Source organism: Tursiops truncatus, chromosome 14 (assembly GCF_011762595.2).
Source record: "Tursiops truncatus isolate mTurTru1 chromosome 14, mTurTru1.mat.Y, whole genome shotgun sequence".
Classification (NCBI taxonomy): domain Eukaryota; kingdom Metazoa; phylum Chordata; class Mammalia; order Artiodactyla; family Delphinidae; genus Tursiops; species Tursiops truncatus.
Window position 1 is genome coordinate 10,087,358 of NC_047047.1, and position 21,199 is coordinate 10,108,556.

The 21,199-nt window shown below is 43.3% G+C and overlaps 1 protein-coding gene across 1 annotated transcript in view; it reads left to right on the forward strand.

Annotated features, from left to right (window-relative positions):
* The window catches only part of ACOXL (acyl-CoA oxidase like), a 382,696-nt gene that overhangs the window by 197,514 nt on the left and 163,983 nt on the right, over nucleotides 1-21,199 (forward strand). Inside the window, 2 exon segments of the mRNA XM_073791125.1 lie at nucleotides 1,483-1,524; nucleotides 10,539-10,692. Of these exon segments, the coding sequence (XP_073647226.1) occupies nucleotides 1,483-1,524; nucleotides 10,539-10,692 (196 nt within the window).

Here is a 21,199-nt window from a genome sequence, read left to right on the forward strand (position 1 = left end):
CCTAGCTCTTTCCTAACATAAGTGACACCTTGACTTAGGTATGCAACCTCAGTTGAACCTCAGTTTCCCCATCTGCAAAGTGGGGATATGACTTCCTATTTCATACAGTCGTTGTGAGGATCAAGTCAGATGATAAATGCAGAAGCTCTTTGCTTATAGTAGTTGCTTCATACGATTAGGTTTCTTTTCATCCGAGTGCGATTAAACACATGGTGGTTTCCACGTTTTGTCAATTTGCCCAGCTCAACGGCTTCAGTTCTGAGGTTGCATGGTCTTTTTTGTTTGCTGTAACATGAGGCCCAATGCAACATCTTTTGCATGTGCAGGATTTATTGAGGAAACAAGGATGTTTAGACATTATAAGATTATTCTGTAGATGGAAGATGGTAAATACCTTGAGCCAAAATTGATCTTTGCCATTCAGAAAAGGAAAGACAAGCCACAGAACGGAGGAAATATTTGTAATATGTATATCTGACAATGGGGTATTATCCAGAATATGTAAAGAACACTAAAAATAAAATTCAACTAAAAATAAGATGGGTAAGCCACTAGAACATGGGCAAAAGATTTGAATAGGTACTTAACAAAAGAAGATTGTATGGTCAGACAGTAGACACATGAAAAGATGTTCTTTGATCATTAGTTATCCAGGAAATGCAAATTCAAACCATGAGGATTACCATGACATATCCACTAGAATGACTAAAATAAAAGGACTGCAAAGATGGCTTGTTGGCGGGCACGTGGAACAACTAGGACTCCCATACACTGCTGGTGGGAGTGTAAAATTGTACAACCACTTTGGAAAATTGTTTGCCAGTTTCTTAAAAAGTTAAAAATACCTCTTCCATATGACCCAGTCACTTCACTCCTACATATTTACTCAAGAGGAATGAAGACATATGTCTCCTCTAAGATTTTTACATGAATTTTCATAGCAGCTTTATTTGTAATAGCTCCAAACTGGAAACAACAAAAATGTTCAACAACAAGTGAATGCACAAATGAAATGTAATCTATGCATTGCATAGAATGGAATTCTAGTCAGCAATAAAAAGAAACAGCTACCAATATATTGCTCAGTATGGATGGATGAATCTCAAGACAATATGCTCATTGAAAGAAGCAAGACATAACATACACTGTATAATTCCATTTGCATAAAATGCAAACTAATCCATACTGACAAAGATTGATCAGTGGTTGTCTGAAGATGGGGGTGGAGGAAGGGATGGTTTGCAAAAAGGGATGAGGAATTTTCTGAAAATCGTTAGAAATATTCTGTAGCTTGATTGTGGTGGTGTTCTCATGGGTGCATAGAGTTGTCAAAACCTCTACATGGTGCACTTTGAATATGAAGTCTGTTGGGAATAAATCAATCCTCAGTAATGTTGATAAGGAAAAAAAGATAAATTGTTAGTTTAAAGCAAAAATAGCAATAAACTTTATAACATGTAGAATATATTTTTGTCTCAACAGTGACATCATGGATGGCAGAATGAAAACGAATTATATATTGTTGTAAGGTTCTTATATTATCCTTGACGTGGTATAACAGTATGTGAGGGGAAAATGTGGTCAGTTAAAGATGCATGTTTTAGGCCACAGAAAAATTGCTGGAAAAAAATTAGTAACACAGTTTAAAATCCAGCAATGCAATACTAAAGATTATTCAATTAATCAAGAGAAGACAGGAGCACAGGGAAAAGAACATATGGGATAAATAGGGGGAAAATTGCAAGATAATAGTTTAAAACTCAATCGCATTAATAATTACACTGAGTGTAAATGATTTAAACACTCCTATTTTCAAATTGTTAGATATGATAAATTAAGACTGAACTAGATGCTATCTACAAGAAACCCACTTAAAATTAAAGACAGAGAGGTTAAAAGTATGAGAATAAAAAATTTATACCTGCAAACATTAACCATAAAAGAGTTGGAGTGGCTATACTAATATTAGACAGACTTCAGAAGAAGGAATATTACCAGAGATATAGAGGATCACTTCATAATGATAAAGCAGTCTACTCATCAAGAAGACGCAACAATCTAAAGGTGTATGGATTCCACGAAATAGCATCAAAATACATGAAGCAAAAATGGAAAGTACTGAAAGGAAAAATTAACAAATCCTAAATTATAGTTACAGACATCAGTCCTTTTCTCTGAGAAATTGATATAATAAACAGACAGAAGACCAGTAATGATATAAATCATATGAACAACATTACTAACAAACTTGACGTAATGACATTTATTGAAAACTCTACCCAGCAAGAGCAGAATACACATTCTTTTTTTTTTTAACATCTTTATTGGAGTGTAATTGCTTTACAATGTCATGTTAGTTTCTGCTGTATAACAAAGTGAATCAGCTATATGTATACATATACCCCCATATCCCTTCCCTCTTGTGTCTCCCTCCCTCCCTCCCTATCCTACCTCTCTAGGAGGTCACAAAGCACCGAGCTGATCTCCCCGTGCTATGCGGCTGCTTCCCACTAGCTATCTATTTTCCATTTGGTAGTGTACATATGTCAATGCCACTCTCTCACTTTGTCTCAGCTTACCCTTCCCCCTCCCCGTGTCCTCAAGTCCATTCTCTACGTCTGCGTCTTTATTCTTGTCCTGCCCCTAGGTACTTCAGAAACTTTTTTTTTTAGTTTCCATATATATGTGTTAGCATATGGTATTTGTTTTTCCCTTTCTGACTTACTTCACTCTGTATGACAGACTCTAGGTCCATCCACCTCATTACAAATAGCTCAATTTCGTTTCTGTTAATGGCTGAGTAATATTCCATTGCATATATGTGCCACATCTTCTTTATCCATTCATCTGTCGATGGAAACTTAGGTTGCTTCCATGTCCTGGCTATTGTAAATAGAGCTGCAATGAACATTGTGGTACATGACTCTTTTTGAATTATGGTTTTCTCAGGGTATTTACCCAAGAGTGGGATTGCTGTGTCGTATGGTAGTTCTATTTTTAGTTTTTAAGAAACCTCCATACTGTTCTCCATAGTGGTTGTATCAATTTACATTCCCACCAACAGTGCAAGAGGGTTCCCTTTTCTCGACACCCTCTCCAGCATTGATTGTTTCTAGATTTTTTGATGATGCCCATTCTGATTGGTGTCAGAATATCTCATTCTGGTTTTGATTTGTATTTCTCTAAAGATTAATGATGCGGAGTATTCTTTCATGTGTTTGTTGGCAATCTGTATATCTTCTATGGAGAAATGACTATTTAGGTCTTCTGCCCATTTTTGGATTGGGTTGTTTGTTTTTTTTGATATTGAACTGCATGAGCTGCTTGTAAACTTTGGAGATGAATCCTTTGTCAGTTGCTTCATTTGCAGATATTTTATCCCATTCTGAGCATTGTCTTTTCATCTTGTTTATGGTTTCCCTTGCTGTGCAAAAGCTTTTAAGTTTCATTAGGTCCCATTTGTTTATTTTTGTTTTTATTTCCATTTCTCTAGGATGTGGGTCAAAAAGGATCTTGCTGTGATTTATGTCATAGAGTGTTCTGCCTATGTTTTCTTCTAAGAGTTTGATAGTGTCTGGCCTTACATTGAGGTCTTTAATCCATTTTGAGTTTCTTTTTGTGTATGGTGTTAGGGAGTGTTCTAATTTCACTCTTTTACATGTAGCTGTCCAGTTTTCCCAGCACCACTTATTGAAGAGGCTGTCTTTTCTCCATTGTATATTCTTGCCTCCTTTATCAAAGATAAAGTGACGATATGTGCATGAGTTTATGTCTGGGCTTTCTATCCTGTTCCATTAATCTATATTTCTGTTTTCATGCTAGTACCATATTGTCTTGATTACTGTAGCTTTGTAGTATAGTCTGAAGTCAGAGAGCCTGATTCCTCCAGCTCCGTTTTTCTTTCTTAAGATTGCTTTGGCTATTCGGGGTCTTTTGTGTTTCCATACAGATTGGGAATTTTTTTGTTCTAGTTCTCTGAAAAATGCCATTGGTAGTTTGATAGGGATTGCATTGAATCTGTAGATCACTTTGGGTAGTATAGTCATTTTCACAATGTTGATTCTTCCAATCCAAGAACACGATATATCTCTCCATCTGTTTGTATCATCTTTAATTTATTTCATCAGTGTCTTATAATTTTCTGCATAGAGGACTTTTGTCTCTTTAAGTGGGTTTATTCCTAGATATTTTATTCTTTTTGTTACAATGGTAAATGGGAGTGTTTTCTTAATTTCACTTTCATATTTTTCATCATTACTGTATAGGAATGCAAGAGATTTTTGTGCATTTTATATCCTGCTACTTTACCAAATTCATTGATTACCTCTAGTAGTTTTCTGGTAGCATCTTTAGGATTCTCTATGTATAGTATCATGTCATCTGCAAACAGTGACAGCGTTACTTCTTTTTTTCTGATTTGGATTCCTTTTATTTCTTTTTCTTCTCTGATTGCTGTGGCTAAACCTTCCAAAACTATGTTGAATAATAGTGGTGAGATTGGGCAATGTTGTCTTGTTCCTGATCTTAGTGGAAATGGTTTCAGTTTTTCACCATTGAGGACGATGTTGTCTGTGGGTTTGTCATATATGGCCTTTATTATGTTGAGGTAAGTTCCCTCTATGCCTACTTTCTGGAGGGTTTTTATCATAAATCAGTGTTGAATTTTGTCACAAGCTTTCTCTGCATCTATTGAGATGATCATATGGTTTTTCTCCTTCAAGTTGCTAATATGGTGTATCACATTGATTGATTTGCGTATATTGAAGAATCCTTGCATTCCTGGGATAAACCCCACTTGATCATGGTGTATGATCGTTTTAATGTGCTGTTGGATTCTGTTGGCTAGTATTTTGTTGAGGATTTTTGCATCTATGTTCATCAGTGATATTGGCCTGCAGTTTTCTTTCTTTGTGACCTCTTTGTCTGGTTTTGGTATCAGGGAGATGGTGGCCTTGTAGAATGAGTTTCGGAGTGTTCCTTCCTCTGCTATATTTTGGAAGAGTTTCAGAAGGATAGGTGTTATCTCTTCTCTAAGTGATAGAATTCGCCTGTGAAGCCATCTGGTCCTGGGCTTTTGTTTGTTGGAAGATTTTTAATCACAGTTTCAATTTCAGTGCCTGTGATTGGTCTGTTCATATTTTCTATTTCTTCCTGGTTCAGTCTCAGAACGTTGTGCATTTCTAAGAATTTGTCCATTTCTTCCAGGGTGTCCATTTTATTGTCATAGAGTTGCTTGTAGTAATCTCTCACGATCCTTTGTATTTCTGCAGTGTCAGTCGTTACTTCTTCTTCATTTCTAATTCTGTTGATTTGAGTCATCTCCCTTTTTTTCTTGACTACTCTGGCTAATGGTTTATCAATTTTGTTTATCTTCTCAAAGAACCAGCTTTTAGTTTATTGATCTTTGCTATCATTTCCTTCATTTCTTTTTCATTTATTTCTGATCTGATCTTTATGATTTCTTTCCTTCTGCTAACTTTGGTGTTTTTTGTTCTCCTTTCTGTAATTGCTTTAGGTGTAAGGTCAGGTTGTTTATTTGAGATGTTGCTTGTTTCTTAAGGTAGGATTGTATTGCTATAAACTTCCCTCTTAGAACTGCTTTTGCTGCATTCCATAGGTGTTGGGTCGTCGTGTTTTCATTGTCATTTGTTACTAGGTATGTTTTGATTTCCTCTTTGATTTCTTCAGTGATCTCTTGGTTATTAAGTAGTGTATTGTTTAGCCTCCATGTGTTTGTATTGTTTACAGAGTTTTTCCTGTAATTGATATCTAGTCTCATAGCATTGTGGTCAGAAAGGATACTTGATATGATTTCAATTTTCTTAAATTTACCAAGGCTTGATTTGTGACCCAAGATATGATCTATCCTGGAGAATGTTCCATGAGCACTTGAGAAGAAAGTGTATTCTGTTGTTTTTGGATGGAATATCCTTTAAATATCAATTAAGTCCATCTTTTTTAATGTATCATTTAAAGCTTGTGTTTCCTTATTTATTTTCACTTTGGATGTTCTGTCCGTTGGTGAGAGTGGAGTGTTACAGTCCCCTACTATGATTGTGTTACTGTCGATTTCCCTTTTTATGGCTGTTACTATTTGCCTTATGTATTGAGTTGCTCCTATGTTGGGTGCATAAGTATTTACAATTGTTATATCTTCTTCTTGAATTGATCCCTTGTTCATGATGTAGTGTTCTTCTTTGTCTCTTGTAATAGTCTTTATTTTAAAATCTATTTTGTCTGATATGAGAATTGCTACTCCAGCTTTCTTTTGTTCCATTTGCTTGGAATATCTTTTTCAATCCCCTTACTTTCAGTCTGTATGTGTCCCTAGGTCTGAAGTGGGTCTCTTGTAGACAGCGTATATATGGGTCTTGTTATTGTATCCATTCAGCCAGTCTATGTCTTTTGGTTGGAGAATTTAATCCATTTACACTTAAGGTAATTATGGATATGTATGTTCTGATTACCATTTTCTTAATTGTTTTGGGTTTGTTATTGCAGGTCTTTTCCTTCTCTTGTGTTCCATGCCTAGAGAAGTTCCTTTAGCATTTGTTGTAAAGCTGGTTTGGTGATGCTGAATTCTCTTGGCTTTTGCTTGTCTGTAAGGTTTTAATTTCTCTGTCAAATCTGAATGAGATTCTTTTTGGATAGAGTAATCTTGGTTGTAGGTTTTGCCCCTTCATCTCTTTAAATATGTCCTGCCACTCCGTCCTGGCTTGCAGAGCTTCTGCTGAAAGATCAGCTGTTAACCTTATGGGGATTCCCTTGTGTGTTATTTGTTGTTTTTCCCTTGCTGCTTTTAATGTTTTTTCTTTGTATTTAATTTTTGATAGTTTGATTAATATGTGTCTTGGCGTGTTTCTCCTTGGATTTATCCTGTATGTGACTTTCTGTGCTTCCTGGTCTTGATTAACTATATCCTTTCCCATATTAGGGAAGTTTTCAACTATAATCTCTTCAAATGTTTTCTCAGTCCCTTTCTTTTTCTCTTCTTCTTCTGGGACCCTTATAATTCGAATCTTGGTGCGTTTAATGTTGTCCCAGAGGTCTCTGAGACTGTCCTCAGTTCTTTTCATTCTTTTTTCTTTATTCTGCTTTGCAGTAGTTATTTCCACTATTTTATCTTCCAGGTCACTTATCTGTTCTTCTGCCTCAGTTATTCTGCTATTGATCCCTTCTAGAGAATGTTTAATTTCATTTATTGTGTTGTTCATCACTGTTAGTTTGCTATTTAGTTCTTCTAGGTCCTTGTTAAACGTTTGTTTTATTTTCTCCATTCTATTTCCAAGATTTTGGATCATTTTCACTGTCATTATTCTGAATTCTTTTTCAGGTAGACTGCCTATTTCTTCTTCATTTGTTAGGTCTGGTGGGTTTTTATCTTGCTCCTTCATCTGCTGTGTGTTTCTCTGTCTTCTCATTTTGCTTATCTTACTGTGTTTGGGGTCTCCTTTTCGCAGGCTGCACGTTCATCGTTCCTATTGTTTTTGGTGTCTGCCCCCAGTGGCTAAGGTTGGTTCAGTGGGTTGTGTAGGCTTCCTGGTGGAGGGGCCTAGTGCCTGTGTTCTGGTGGATGAGGCTGGATCCTGTCTTTCTGGTAGGCAGGTACACGTCTGGTGGTGTGTTTTGGGGTGTCTGTGGCCTTAGTGTGATTTTACGCAGCCTGTCTGCTAATGGATGGGGCTGTGTTCCTGTCTTGCTAGTTGTTTGGCATAGGGTGTCCAGCACTGTAGCTTTCTGGTCGTTGAGTGGAGCTGGGTCTTGGCATTGAGATGGAGATCTCTGGAAGATTTTCGCCGTTTGATATTACATGGAGCTGGGAGGTCTGTTGTGGACCAATGTCCTGAACTTGGCTCTCCCACCTCAGAGGCACAGCCCTGATGCCTGGCTGAAGCACCAAGAGCCTGTCATCCACATGGCTCAGAATAAAAGGGAGAAATAAAGAACGAGAGAGAGAGAGAGAGAGAGAGAGAGAGAGAGAGAGAGAGAGAGAGAGGGAGGGAGAGGGAGAGACAGAGAGACAGAGAGACAGAGAGACAGAGAGAGACAGAGAAAGAAAGGAAGAAAAAATAAAAGTTGTTAAAATAATTATTTAAAAAATTTAAAAAGTAAAGAAAAAGAAAGAAAGGAGGAAAGAAGAGAGCAACCAAACCAAAAAACAAATCCTCCAATGGTAAGAAGTGCTAAAAACTATAGTATAAAAAAGAAGTAAGAAAAACGGACTGATAGAACCGTTGGACAAATGGTAAAAGCAAAACTATACAGACAAAATCTCACACAGAAGCATACACATACACACTCACAAAAAGAGAAAAAGGGAAAAATATATATATATATCATTGCTCCCAAAGTCCACCTCCTCAATTTGGGATGATTCGTTGTCTATTCAGGTATTCCACAGATGCCGGGTACATCAAGTTGATTGTGGAGCTTTAATCCGCTGCTTCTGAGGCTGCTGGGGGAGATTTCCCTTTCTCTTCTTTGTTCTCACAGCTCCCAGGGGCTCAGCTTTGGATTTGGCCCCGCCTCTGCGTGTAGGTCGCTGGAGGGTGTCTGTTCTTCGCTCAGACAGGACGGGGTTAAAGGAGCCGCTGATTCGGGGGCTCTGGCTCACTCAGGCCGGGGGGAGGGAGGGGCACGGAGTGCGGGGCGAGCCTGCGGCGGCAGAGGCCGCTGTGACGTTGCACCAGCCTGAGGCGCGCCGTGCGTTCTCCCCGGGTAGTTGTCCCTGGATCCCGGGACCCTGGCAGTGGCGGGCTGCACAGGCTCCCCAGAAGGGGGTGTGGATAGTGACCTGTGGTGGCACACAGGCTTCTTGGTGGCGGCAGCAGCAGCCTTAGCGTCTCATGCCCGGCTCTGGGGTCCACGCTGTTAGCCGCGGCTCGCGGCCGTCTCTGGAGCTCCTTTAAGCAGCTCTCTTAATCCCCTCTCCTCGCGCACCAGGAAACAAAGAGGGAAGAAAAAGTCTCTTGCCTCTTCGGCAGCTCCAGACTTTTCCCTGACTCCCTCCCGGCTAGCCGTGGTGCACTAACCCCCTGCAGGGTGTGTTCACGCCGCCAACCCCAGTCCTCTCCCAGTGCTCCGACCAAAGCCCGAGCCTCAGCTCCCAGCCAACCGCCCGCCCCGGCGGGTGAGCAGACAAGCTTCTCGGGCTGGTGAGTGCCGGTCGGCACCGATCCTCTGTGCGGGAATCTCTCCACTTTGCCCTCTGCACCCCTGTGGCTGTGCTCTCCTCCGCGGCTCCGAAGCTTTCCCCCTCCACCTCCCACAGTCTCCGCCCGCGAAGGGGCTTCCTAGTGTGTGGAAACCTTTCCTCCTTCACAGCTCCCTCCCACTGGTGCAGGTCCCGACCCTATTCTTTGTCTCTGTTTTTTCTTTTTTCTTTTGCCCTACCCAGGTACGTGGGGAGTTTCTTGCCTTTTGGGAGGTCTGAGGTCTTCTGCCAGCATTCTGTAGGTGTTCTGTACGAGTTGTTCCACGTGTAGATGTATTTATGATGTAGTTGTGGGGAGGAAGGTGATCTCCGCATCTTACTCCTCTGCCATCTTGAAGCTCCCCAGATTACACATTCTTTTGAAGTGCACATAGAACATTTATCAAGACAGACCGTGTGGATTTATAATGATTGAAATCATACAAAATATGTTCTCTGATTAGAATGAAATTAAATTAAGAATTAATAACAGAAAAATATCTGGAATAATCTTTACATATTAGGAAACTAAAGAACACACATAATTCATAGGTCAAAGAAGAATTCACAGGGAAATTAGAAAATATTTAGAATAAAATGAAAATGAAACACAACATGTCAAAATTTGTGGTAAGCAACTAATGCAGTGCTCAGAGAAAAACGTATACCTTTAAATGCTTACATTAGAAAAGAAGAAAAGGCTAAAGCCAGTGGTGTAAATTTCTAGTTTAAGAAGCTAGAAAAAGAGGGACAAGTTAAGCACAAAGAAAGTAGAGAGAATAATAAAAATGAGAGCAGAAATCAATGAAATAAGAAATGGTCAAAGAATGGAAAAAAAATAATTAAGCCCAAAACTGTTTTTTTCTTTCAATAAATAAAATGGAAAGATCTTTAGCTAGAATGATCCAGAAAAAGACACAAATTATCAGTATCTAGAATAAAAGAGAAGGCATCACTATAGATCCTACAGACACTGAAAGGATAAATAAAATTAAATATCATTGTTATTATTGTTGTTGATGTAATGTCAATGTAATGCCAATATATTTGACAACATATGAAATTGACAAATTTCTTGAAAGATACATAGTACCAAAAGTGGCACAGAAAGAAACAGAAAACCTGAATAGCTTTGTCTGGCATTACTGGTGAAACAACCAAATATGTAAGAAAAGAAAACATACTGATGTTACACAAACTCTTTCAGAAAAGAAAAGGGAAAATGAATTTTAGGAGCACCCCGAAACCAAAACCCAGACAAAGACATTATGAGAGCAATATCCCGTATGAGCACATGTGCTGGGGGCACTACTGCATCCATCACGGGTCTCTGATTGTCTCGCAGGTATGCCGGCATCCTTCTGGACGAGGACGTCTTCCGAGGTTAGGAGCTTGTCGGCAGTCGCCTGCTGCAGGTGCTGGTGGCAGGGCTGAAGGCCTACAGTACCTGGGAGAACATCAGCTACCTGCAGGACGGCCGAGAGTGCACCGGAGGCCTGGTGAGCCCCTGTGGGCCCCCAGTCCTGCAGGGTCTGCATGGTTACACGTGTGGGGGCTGACCGTGTGGCCAGTGGGATTTGGAACCAGGTGGAATTCCCTCCTGCCCTTGTGACCCTGGATGCATTACTTAATTTTGTCACCTGTGCATGTCCACCTTCTTGGATGCTGTGAGGACTGATGCAGACCGTGCTTGTAAAATGCTTGGCCCGTGGAGGCCCGCGGTAAAGGTCATGAAACTTGGTGGTGGTGGTTGTTGAGAGTATAGGAAAGGGCCAGTGGGGGTCAGATGATCAAAGCTCTGCTCCAGTGTTTAAATCCCTTGGGGAGAAGGCAGGAGTGACCCCAGGGGTTTCTACCCTGGGAAGGAGGCAAATGGGGATATGCCAACCATTTAGAGAGTGTACAGAGTGTCCCCAGCCCAACCCTCAGACCATTTTGAGCAGTGAGGGGTGTGAGGTATGAGAAACCCCAATATGAATCTTTGCAGAGTCGAGGGGAGTCTGAGGACAGCTGGCATCTGTGCTCTATTCCTCTACAATCCTGAGAGTGGAGGCGCCTGCGTGATGCAGGGTGCCAGAGTCTCTGCATCCCTGTGGGAGCCCAGCACTGGTGAGAAAGGGGACCCAAGTGGGGTCTCTGAGGACAGGATGTGGGGGATGTGTGGTTGTGGACCTGTGACTACGTGGCATTGCACGGCTGCAGACATCAGCTCTGATGGCATCTGAGGTTCAGCCCCAGATGACAGTGCTGTGTGGGTGACCCCCAGGGACCACACCGCCTCATCGTCCTGTGGGCCAGAAGCAGGCCCTGCAGGAAGAGCAGGGAGGAGGGAGCCCCTCTTGGGCCTTGGGCCTGAATTCCATCTTGAACTTGACTGAGTATTTGCCTAACAACAGCAGCTCTGAGCCTGAAGGGGAGGCTGAAGAATTTTAGCCTCAGTGAGAAGGGGTCAAGAGCAAGTCCAGGGTGGTTGTAGAGAATAAAAGGGGAGGATGCGTTTCTGGAGAGCCCGGCCTCAGAGCATCAGAGTCGGGGTCCATGGAGGGGCGAGGAGGGGCTGGGCCTTCACCACCGGCAGAGCCCAAGGTTTCTCCCACATGAACGGTGAGGATGGGACTGGGAGCCTCCTGTGTCCTTTCATCTGAGAGTCACCGTGCTCACTTCTCTCACGGTGGCTGAGTAAGGATGTGCGCGTGATGAAGGGGACCTTGGTTGGTCAGACGTGTGTACTGTGTCTGTGACGGTGGGGGACATGCTTGCTTTTCCAGTGGGAATGATGTCGGGTCCGCCTGGAAAAGAAGGAGAATAGGGAATAAAGTGACAGCTGACGCTGGGGCGCAGCTGGACCAGGAGTACAGGTCCTCTGAGGCAGCTGGGGGCGATGGCTTATAATGACCTTAAGTGACCTGACACGTGTGAGGCCCCTGCCAAGGGGCTGGTTTCCATCCATTCAGTGGCCCTGCCCGCTCATGCCCTCCTTCGTTGCCACGCACCGACCGGCAATACAGAAATGACCCCTTCACCCACCATACTATGGAAAAGAACCTGACCGTGGAGGGCTGCTCTTCCAGGCTGGATGCCAGGCCTGTAATCCCACCGGGCACTGCTGCCTCATGAGGCTTTGCTTCCCAGTAGCTCCTCAGCAGTGGATGCAGAGGGCCCTGATTTCCATTTCTGTTCCTTCCCTTCTCCTCTCCACCCCCATATGCACCCAACACCTAGCCCAAGGCTATTTGTAGAGACATAAATATTTGTTGAAAGGAAAGCATGAGCATCTTCTAATTGTTCTAAGTTATATTTACAAACACCGCATCTTGTGCAGGCAGGAGGTCTCCAGGAGTGAAGTATGAATGTCTGGGAGCTCCCGAGATGGTACTGAAAACCACCTCTTTCATGGCCCGTAGGTCTAAGTAGGTCTTGCTTCAAAAAAATGTATTTCAACACACATTTACTGGGTTTGAAGCCAGCAACCCTGGGTGTGACCACAGGAAAGTTTTTCCCTTCACTGTGCCTCATTTTCCCCATATATAAAATGAGGATAAACTCTCCTTTGTAGTGGTTGTGAGGATTAAGGTATGCAAGATGATGAGCATAAAATGCTTCACATGTGAACCCAGGAAGCAGCAGCTGACATCTTTATGGTGTGCTTACCCTGGGGATTTGGAGAAAAAAAAAATACCACATGGTCTGTTTTGCTTGCCATCGTAAAGATGGATACAGAACCCAGACTGGTATGGCAGGTCCTATGCAGCAGCTGGGGCTGGGAGGACTCAGTGACATCTGGAGGGGGGCGGGGGGCAGTCGCTGAGCAGTGTCATTTTAGCAATTTAGAGGATGAACGAGAGGCTTTGAGATGGGGGTCTGAGGACCTGCTGGATAAAGGGATACCTGCACACAGGTGAAGGTGTGGGAGTGTGTGGCGCATCTAGGGACACTGGGACAGGCATGGGCTGGGTTCAGGTGAAGGTGCAAGGGAGGAATGGCAACTTTATTCAGAAAGCCAGCAGACCGAGAAGATGGTGGACTCGTGTCCCAAAGAACCATCTTACTTGAGTTAGAATTCAGGCTTCTTTTATACTAAAATGGGAGGGAGTGTGGTTAGTTGTTGCAAACTTCTTGGTGTCAGAATCCTTTGTTCTTGCAGCTGTCCTTGTAGGTCAGGTCACGAAGTTCCTGTAAACCTTCCACAAGACAAATGTTATTCTCTGTTCTGCAACTTCTTATCTCTTATTTGAATGGGAAAGTGTTATACCTTTAAAGGTCAGAGCCTTGCGAATGGGCTATCCTGTGTATTTTCAGGCTGTAAGCAACATTCTTAACTTGTAGCAAAAGCAATAGAATGCAAAGGTTAAAGTGAAAGAACAGATCCAATATGGAGTCAGATTTGTTCTTCCCTATTGCAAAAGGGCAGGGACCAAGTCTTTGATCACCACAACCCTACTTCTGACTATAGTGGGGAGTATCAGTAAGCAGCTGTTGACTGACTAAACAGACTGAATGATAGACTGATAGACAGACTGATGTCCATCAGACAGATGGACTGATGGACAGATGGACTGACTAAATAAATGACTGCCCTGTGCCTCCATTTTTCTTTCTTACCCTTAGAAGTTAAGATTAATCCACAAAACTTGGCCCCTTTGGTCTTTCCTTGCTTTATTATTACTTTTTACCTTGAATATTTTATTTAAACATCTGACTCTATTGTTAAGTATTTGGAGACAAAGAACACGGGCATTGCCTTGAGGCTACTCATATTCAGTAGCAGGCTCTAAAGCCTGTACAGACCCATTCTGATGGCTCATTTGTTGAGTAGTTTAGGAAACAGGGACTTGAGAAGAGGGCTGGGATGGAAAATCATTGTTTTCGTTTTTGCGGTACGCGGGCCTCTCACTGTTGTGGCCTCTCCTGTTGCGGAGCACAGGCTCCGGACGCGCAGGCTCAGTGGCCATGGCTTACGGGCCCAGCTGCTCCACGGCATGTGGGATCTTCCCGGACCGGGGCACGAACCCGTGCCCCCTGCATCGGCAGGCGGACTCTCAACCACTGCGCCACCAGGGAAGCCCTGGGATGGAAAATCATTGTACCATTTATCAAGATATGACTAATCTGGCACCTAATTGTTGCCTCTACTTTAAACATACACCCTGTTTAAATCCCGTTTCCCTGGACTGCTAACTTTCATGTTTGTTACTATTGCCTGAAGTGAGCAATGTCTGTGGAAGGCAGCTTCTTTGCCGAGGAAAGCATATTTGAAATCACATTTCTTGTATTATTTTCACCAATTACAGAAGTGGTGCATATCCATCGTAGAAATTTTTGAAACTACAAAGACACAAAGAAGAAAGTAAATAAATCCCACAATTATACTTTCCCAGGGATGATTGCTATCATTTGCACTGTATTCGTTCTATGCACTGTGTACGTATGTGTTTAAAATTTTATAACCTCTCCTTTTCATCTATGAGTTGATATGGATACCCCTTCCGATCATTTCTTTGCAGTGAAGTTTTGACGGCTGGTACCATTTATCATGGAGATGCACTATACTTTATTCAGCTAATTCTTTAGTGTATGTCAAATTTTTCTTTATTACAAATGACACTATAGACAACATTTTAGTAGCAAACTTTTTTCCCACATACCTATGATTGTTTCCTTGAGATCAATTATTTAAATGATATTTGTATTGTCACCAAAGGTTATACTAGTTCCCACTTCTGCCAGGAGTTGAACACAGAATCTTAATAGTTGCAGGACTACTGGCTTTCAAACTCTTTTGACCGTGACCCATAGAAAAGGGTACACTTTCAGTACCACCCCATATTTACAAACCCATATACACAAAATTGAAAAGATAAATTTTATGAAACAGTACTCATCTCACTATTGTGATCTAGTGCTCTAGTATTTTCTTTTAATTTTATGTCATTTTAAGAAAAGCTAGTCATGATGCATTAAGCTGATTTCATCACCTGCTAGTGGGTCATAGACTGTAATTTTCACAACGCAGCCTGGACTCACAGATCAAAAAAGGACCTTGCTATATAGAGTTGAGAGCTGCACCTCAGCAGAGTGTGTCCACAGTGATAAAAAGAAGCTGGGCTTTCAGGGGAAAATATTTTCTAGCTCAGTCTGTGGGGTGGCTTCTGCTAAGACCCAAATCTGATAATTCCGTTTTCACCGGAACGCTACTAATTTGGCCCTTTAGGATTTAAGATTATGTATCTGTAAGTGGGAAAGAGATAAAGGCCTTTAAATATCTCCTAAGCATAGACACTAATAGAAAATGATCAGTTCTTGCTGGCTGCTGCCTCATCTTGGATCTGAGGGGAAAACTCATTGAACAGCAGCCTCCAGCGTTTGGACCGGGCGAGAGTTCACGATCCCAGCATTGCTGCTCTTAATCTGTTCCATGGAAACTTTTGGATTCTGAGAGTTTTTCTCTTCATAAATCAGTGTTTCCATAGCACTTGGTGGTCGATTTGAATAACATCATCACTCTGTGTCAGGAAGTCATGAGAAAGTCTTAGGTTGACTGTTTCTACAAGAGCCTTGGCAATCGCTGCCTCCCCTGAATGTTGCAGAAGTAGCCCTTAGCAGTGAAGTGGATGTATACACAGAGTACAAACAGAAGGGAACTTTGGAATTGAACTATATTTCCGTCTTTTAACTCCTTTGTTTCCCAGCTTAAATTTTTTCTAACTCTCTCTACCTTTTCAGCGAAGTCGGTCACGTTTTGTGCATAAAGCCTGGGATCAATGAGATTTCATGCAAAACAAGAAAATTTTTTCCAAAATCAGATTCTCAGATGAACACTGGTTGGAACTTTCATAATTCATGTTCATGCAGTCACTCCGTTGCCTTAATGACTGTTGGTTAAGAGTCATTGTTAAGTGTTTCTAAGTTCTTTCTATGTGTGGAGCAGTGTACTAGGGACATATTCCCTGTCTTGAGGGCCAGGACATGTGAGGGGTGCACACTGTACACTGCATGCAGCTGGGAGGCCCCAAGGTTTCAGTCAAATGAGCATTAGTGGACTTTTGTTTCCGACAAAGTTGGAGTAACAGACAAGCAGATATGCCCTCCTGACTGAAACAACTTAAAAAATGGACAATATGTATGAACTGAACAGTTGGCAAGATGCTGGACGTCAGGCAGTGAGGGGCAGTGATCTCTGAGAGAGAGGAAATCAACCAGATGAGCCCTACAGTTGCCCCTGTTTACTGCCGTGCAGGTGTTCCCATGCCACGCCTCACGAGGGGAAACCAAGGCAGAGCTCACGGAGCTGAGAGTCCAGGGAGACCCACACATGTAGAATTCACAGGATAAAGAACCAGACAGAGAACTCAGAGACCTACAGCCAGTCCCCTGCGATCATTCCGTTGACACTGGCTATTGCATAAGTGTGAGGAAACCACTCGAGGCTGCGGAAAGAATCACCCAAAAGGATTAGAGGGAACAGGGACTTCCCTGGTGGCACAGTGGTTAAGAATCCACCTGCCAATGCAGGGGACATGGGTTCAAGCCCTGGTCCGGGAAGATCCCACATGCTGCGGAGCAACTAAGCCTGTGCACCACAACTACTGCGCACCAAAACTACTGAGCCCACGAGCCGCATCTACTGAAGCCTGGGTGCTCTAGAGCCCGTGCTCCACAAGAGAAGCCACAGCAATGAGAAGCTTGCACACTGCAAGAAAGAGTAGCCCCCTGCTCACTGCAACTAGAGAAAGCCCAAACAGCAACGAAGACCCAATGCAGCCAAAAATAAATAAATAAAATTTATTAAAAACAAAAAAGATTAGAGGGAACAGTATCCAGTGCTCACATGGGGCTGGGAATAGTACGTTTTCCCACCAGCCAGTCTGGAATACCTTAAGACTCACAAATGAGAAAAAAAGAAATGTTAGGTGTAAAAGACCAAAGGTAAGGATGACAGATTTCTCATTGGAAAAAATGCAAGCAAGAAAACGTTGGAGCAACATTTTTAAAGTACTAAAAAGAAAAATAATCTAAAGCTCTATACTCAGCAAAATTATGTTTCCAAAATAAAAGAAGGCATAATAAAGACATTTTCAGACCTGCAAAAGTTGAGGGGATTTATCACCAACAGCCTTTTACTATAAGAAATATTAAAGGAAATTCTTCATGCAGAAGGAAAATAATATTGGATAGAAGTATGGGTTTGCACAAAGGAATGAAAAGCGCCAAAAATATCAATAGTAACTAAATGTGTCAATATATAAAATTTTTTTAGTATTTAAATCTCTTTAAACAAAAATCATAACAACATAGTGTGAGGTGTATAACTTATGTAAAAGTAAAAATGTATGATAGTAAGAACAGCAAGGCCAGAAGGGGAGAAAAAGAAGTGTGCTATTGTAAGGTTCTTGTACTGTAAATGAAGTGCTGCAGTATCACCTACCTGGAAGTAGACTGTGATAAGTTGCAGATTTATACTATAAATCCTAAAGCTTCTACTAAAATAATAAAACCAAAACTTGTAGCCAAGTAGCCCACCAAAGAGTTAAAATGGAATTATAACGGTACTAAGTTTATCCAAAAGAAGGCAGAAAAAGAGGAAATGTGGGAGAATAAAGAGATTGTTCAAATAGAAAACAAACCTCCAGATGGCAGATGTAAACCTAACCATATTAACAAACACTTTAAATGCAAATACCCCAATTAAAAGGCAGAGATGATCAGGATGGAGGTTGGCTGGCAGGTCCAGACCCTTCTTTTCCTCCCAGACCCTCTGAGGTGATTCCCTGCCACTGAGCCTGCGCTCTAGAGCCCGCGAGCTACAACTGCTGAGCCCACGTGCCACAACTACTGAAGCCCGCACATCTAGAGCCCATGAGGGAAGTGCGGCGAGATGTGGCTCAATGATCCCAAACCTCCTTAGTGAGTCAGGGAGGGGCTGGAACGGGAGCTGGCGGGGGCAGCGCGTGTTCCTGGTGCAGCCGTGTACCTTTCCCGTGCTTACACTTGGTCTGGTCTGCGTTGTGGCTTCTAACCTCCGCGTGTAAGCGGAGAATCCACCGGCCTGGTTTGGACGTGTTGAAAACCCTTCACCTGCCTGGTGGGAACGTGGAGAACAGACTCTGCCGGCTCGGAGGAGTCACGTGACTCAGTTCCACTGCTTCCTTTGCTTCCCACCTTCTTCCTTTAAGGATTGATGGGGTCTGGACTTCCCTAGTGGCACAGTGGTTAAGAATCTGCCTGCCAATTCAGGGGACACGGGTTCGAGCCCTGGTTTGGGAAGATCCCACATGCCGTGAGCAACTAAGCCCGTGCGCCACAACTACTGAGCCCGTGCACCACAACTACTGAAGCCTGGGCACCTAGATCCCGTGCTCCGCAACAAGAGAATCCACGCAATGAGAACCCTGCACACCGCAACGAAGAGTAGCCCCTGCTCACCACAACTAGAGAAAACCGTGGGCAGCAATGAAGACCCAACACAGCCAAAAATAAATAAATTTTTTTTTTTTTAAAAAAAAGGATTGATGGGGTCAACCAAATTTTCAGGCTGTTGATATTTAACTGAACTTGCACATGGCCTCTTTTCTCCACATCCAAGCAAACCCAGATTGAATTTCCTACAACCAGCTGAGTGAGGAGTGGGAAAGAGAACCCTGGATTCCATTTCTGATTCATGCCGGACCGTGTCATGGAGAGGGCATTCTGAGTGGTGCGGGGGCACCTCGTCATGGAAGGGGTGGAATCTCAAGGTCAGGACGCTGTGACCTTGGGCCTTACCCCTGGGAGTCTCAGCTTCCTTCTCTCTTAAAGCCTAGCGCATGGTAGGCGCTCAGTAAATACTTGACTCTCCTCTTCCTTCTTCCTGGATGTGATTCCAGTGAAGGGTCCCAACTCTCTCCCCTTCTCCTCTCCCCGTCCCCGACCCTAACACATTCTACCTGCCTGGGAGCTGCCTGCTTGGGGCTCTTCAGGGTGCAGCCTTGGACCCTGGAGGCAAGTCAGATTCTCAGCAAATCAGACTCCAAAGCATCAGCATCTGCAAAGACAGGCCCGGGGCCAGCACAGGCTGCATGGTCCCCACTGTGGGCCGCACCCGCAACCCCCGTAGAGCTGCAGCCACAGCTGCTGACCTTGGCCCTGCACAGCCAAATTCTTCACAGCGACCTTCTACAGTATCCCTTGGGCCTTGAGTGTTACCTGTACCTGGATGGCCTGGGGCTGTGCCGTCCAACACTGAAAGACGCCACCCCTGGGCTCACTGGGTCCTCAGAATCAGTCTCCACTACAGGACTTTAGGCCCCCCCTCCATTAGGGCCCCTCCGTGGGCGCCTTCTCATCTCCGTCCCCCGGCTGCTCCGTTTCTCCTCAGTGTATCCCCGAATGCCACATGGGAGAGCAGAACTGGCTGAAGCAGCGTAAAGAAATACGTGGACAAAATTGGAGCAAATAAAGTCTTAGAAGATATCTCTGACCCAGCATGATGATAAGGTTATCAGCAAACACACATCGACTGTTCCTTTCATGTCAGACACGGAGCTGCTGTTTGCTGTTTGGAGATATAATCCAGCTGGACAATGACAGAGTCATTATATTTTAAAGATTGCACAAGAGAACACTGAAACAATTACAAGTGTTTATAAATTAAAGAAGAAAAAGTGGTGTGATGCTGACCCCGTGGTTATTCAGTAGACTTAGTCCCAAGACTGGATCCTCAGGGAGATGCACCACCACCTCGTTTATCTGGCAGCAGCCATTTCTTGGAACACAGCCAAGGCCTGAAATAAGCAAAACAGAACTCTGAGAATCCCAAAGAGATGACACGAAGTCCACGTGCTGAAGCTCAAGCCCTCACTCTACTCCTGAAGGAGCCTGTCCAGCCTCCGCTAGGAGCCTGCTTCTGCCAGTCGACTCTTACATGTGGTTCCTGGTTTCCTGCGGTGCTGCAGACTAGGAAGGATATATGGTCTCCAAATGCAGGCAGCTAAGAGTGCTGGTGACCAAACAAGAGCCAGAAGAACTAGAAAAACGAAACTGAAAAATCCAAGAGCTCAGGGGTCAGTTCCCAACCCCAAGGAGGACTTGAAGCTCTTCTAGAAGGCAAAGTGGGCTCCAGACAAGGTGGGCTAAGTGCAGGGAGACAGGCAGGCAGGCAGGTACAAGAAGGACTGTCATGCGAGGGCCTCCCTCCATCCTGGATGCTGCAGATTTGCTATTCCCTGGAATACAATAGATAGTGTGTGTTTAAAGGCTCAGCTCTTCACAGCAATCCCCTAGACATGTATCTCTCAAAACAGATCAGTAGGTCAGCCTAACATGGCAGGTACCATTTTGCTCCCCATCCAATTTCATAAGGAGAAACAGAGCCAAGAAAAATCCTGGCTTGTGCCTGGACCATGTGTAGCTAGTGGTGCTGGTGGAGGATTCTAAGTCTGAGGGTCATGGGTCCAGCTGGCTAGGAATGCATATGTGGGCAGGGTAGGGGGAATTAAGGCATAACACCAAGTAACTGGGTAGCAGGGTAGAAAGGGTTCAGCCCGTACTCGGAAAGGATCCAGGGCCTGATCTGGCAAACCTCCTAAGAAGGGACTGGCTGGGGCCCAAGTGTTGACCTCAGTAGAAGGGCCGTCTCAGTGGTTACTGTAACAGCTTAATCAGCCAGACCCTTTGCTCAGCTCCAGCCTAATTTTTCTAGGGCACCAACGAGTCTCTGACCAACTCCCTCCCTTTCCATTTCATAGACCAAAGACCCCTTTCTCTGGACAGACTGAGAGCCTTCAAGAGGAATCCCAATTCTGGGGCTCCAGATTAAGTCCTAGGCTCTGCTCATCTCTGCTGTCACTTTCTGATTGTAGGGATTTAGAAAGACAGCACAGTAAAAAACACTTTATGATGGTTCGTTATTTCTCAATTTTGAAAGAATCTTGCTCCAAGATTAGAGGACTTGGCTCTAATTGTTCAAAAGAGGTTTCCACTCCTGACTCCCTGACATTCCTGAGTCCCTGCTAGGTAAAGTGCCAGGAC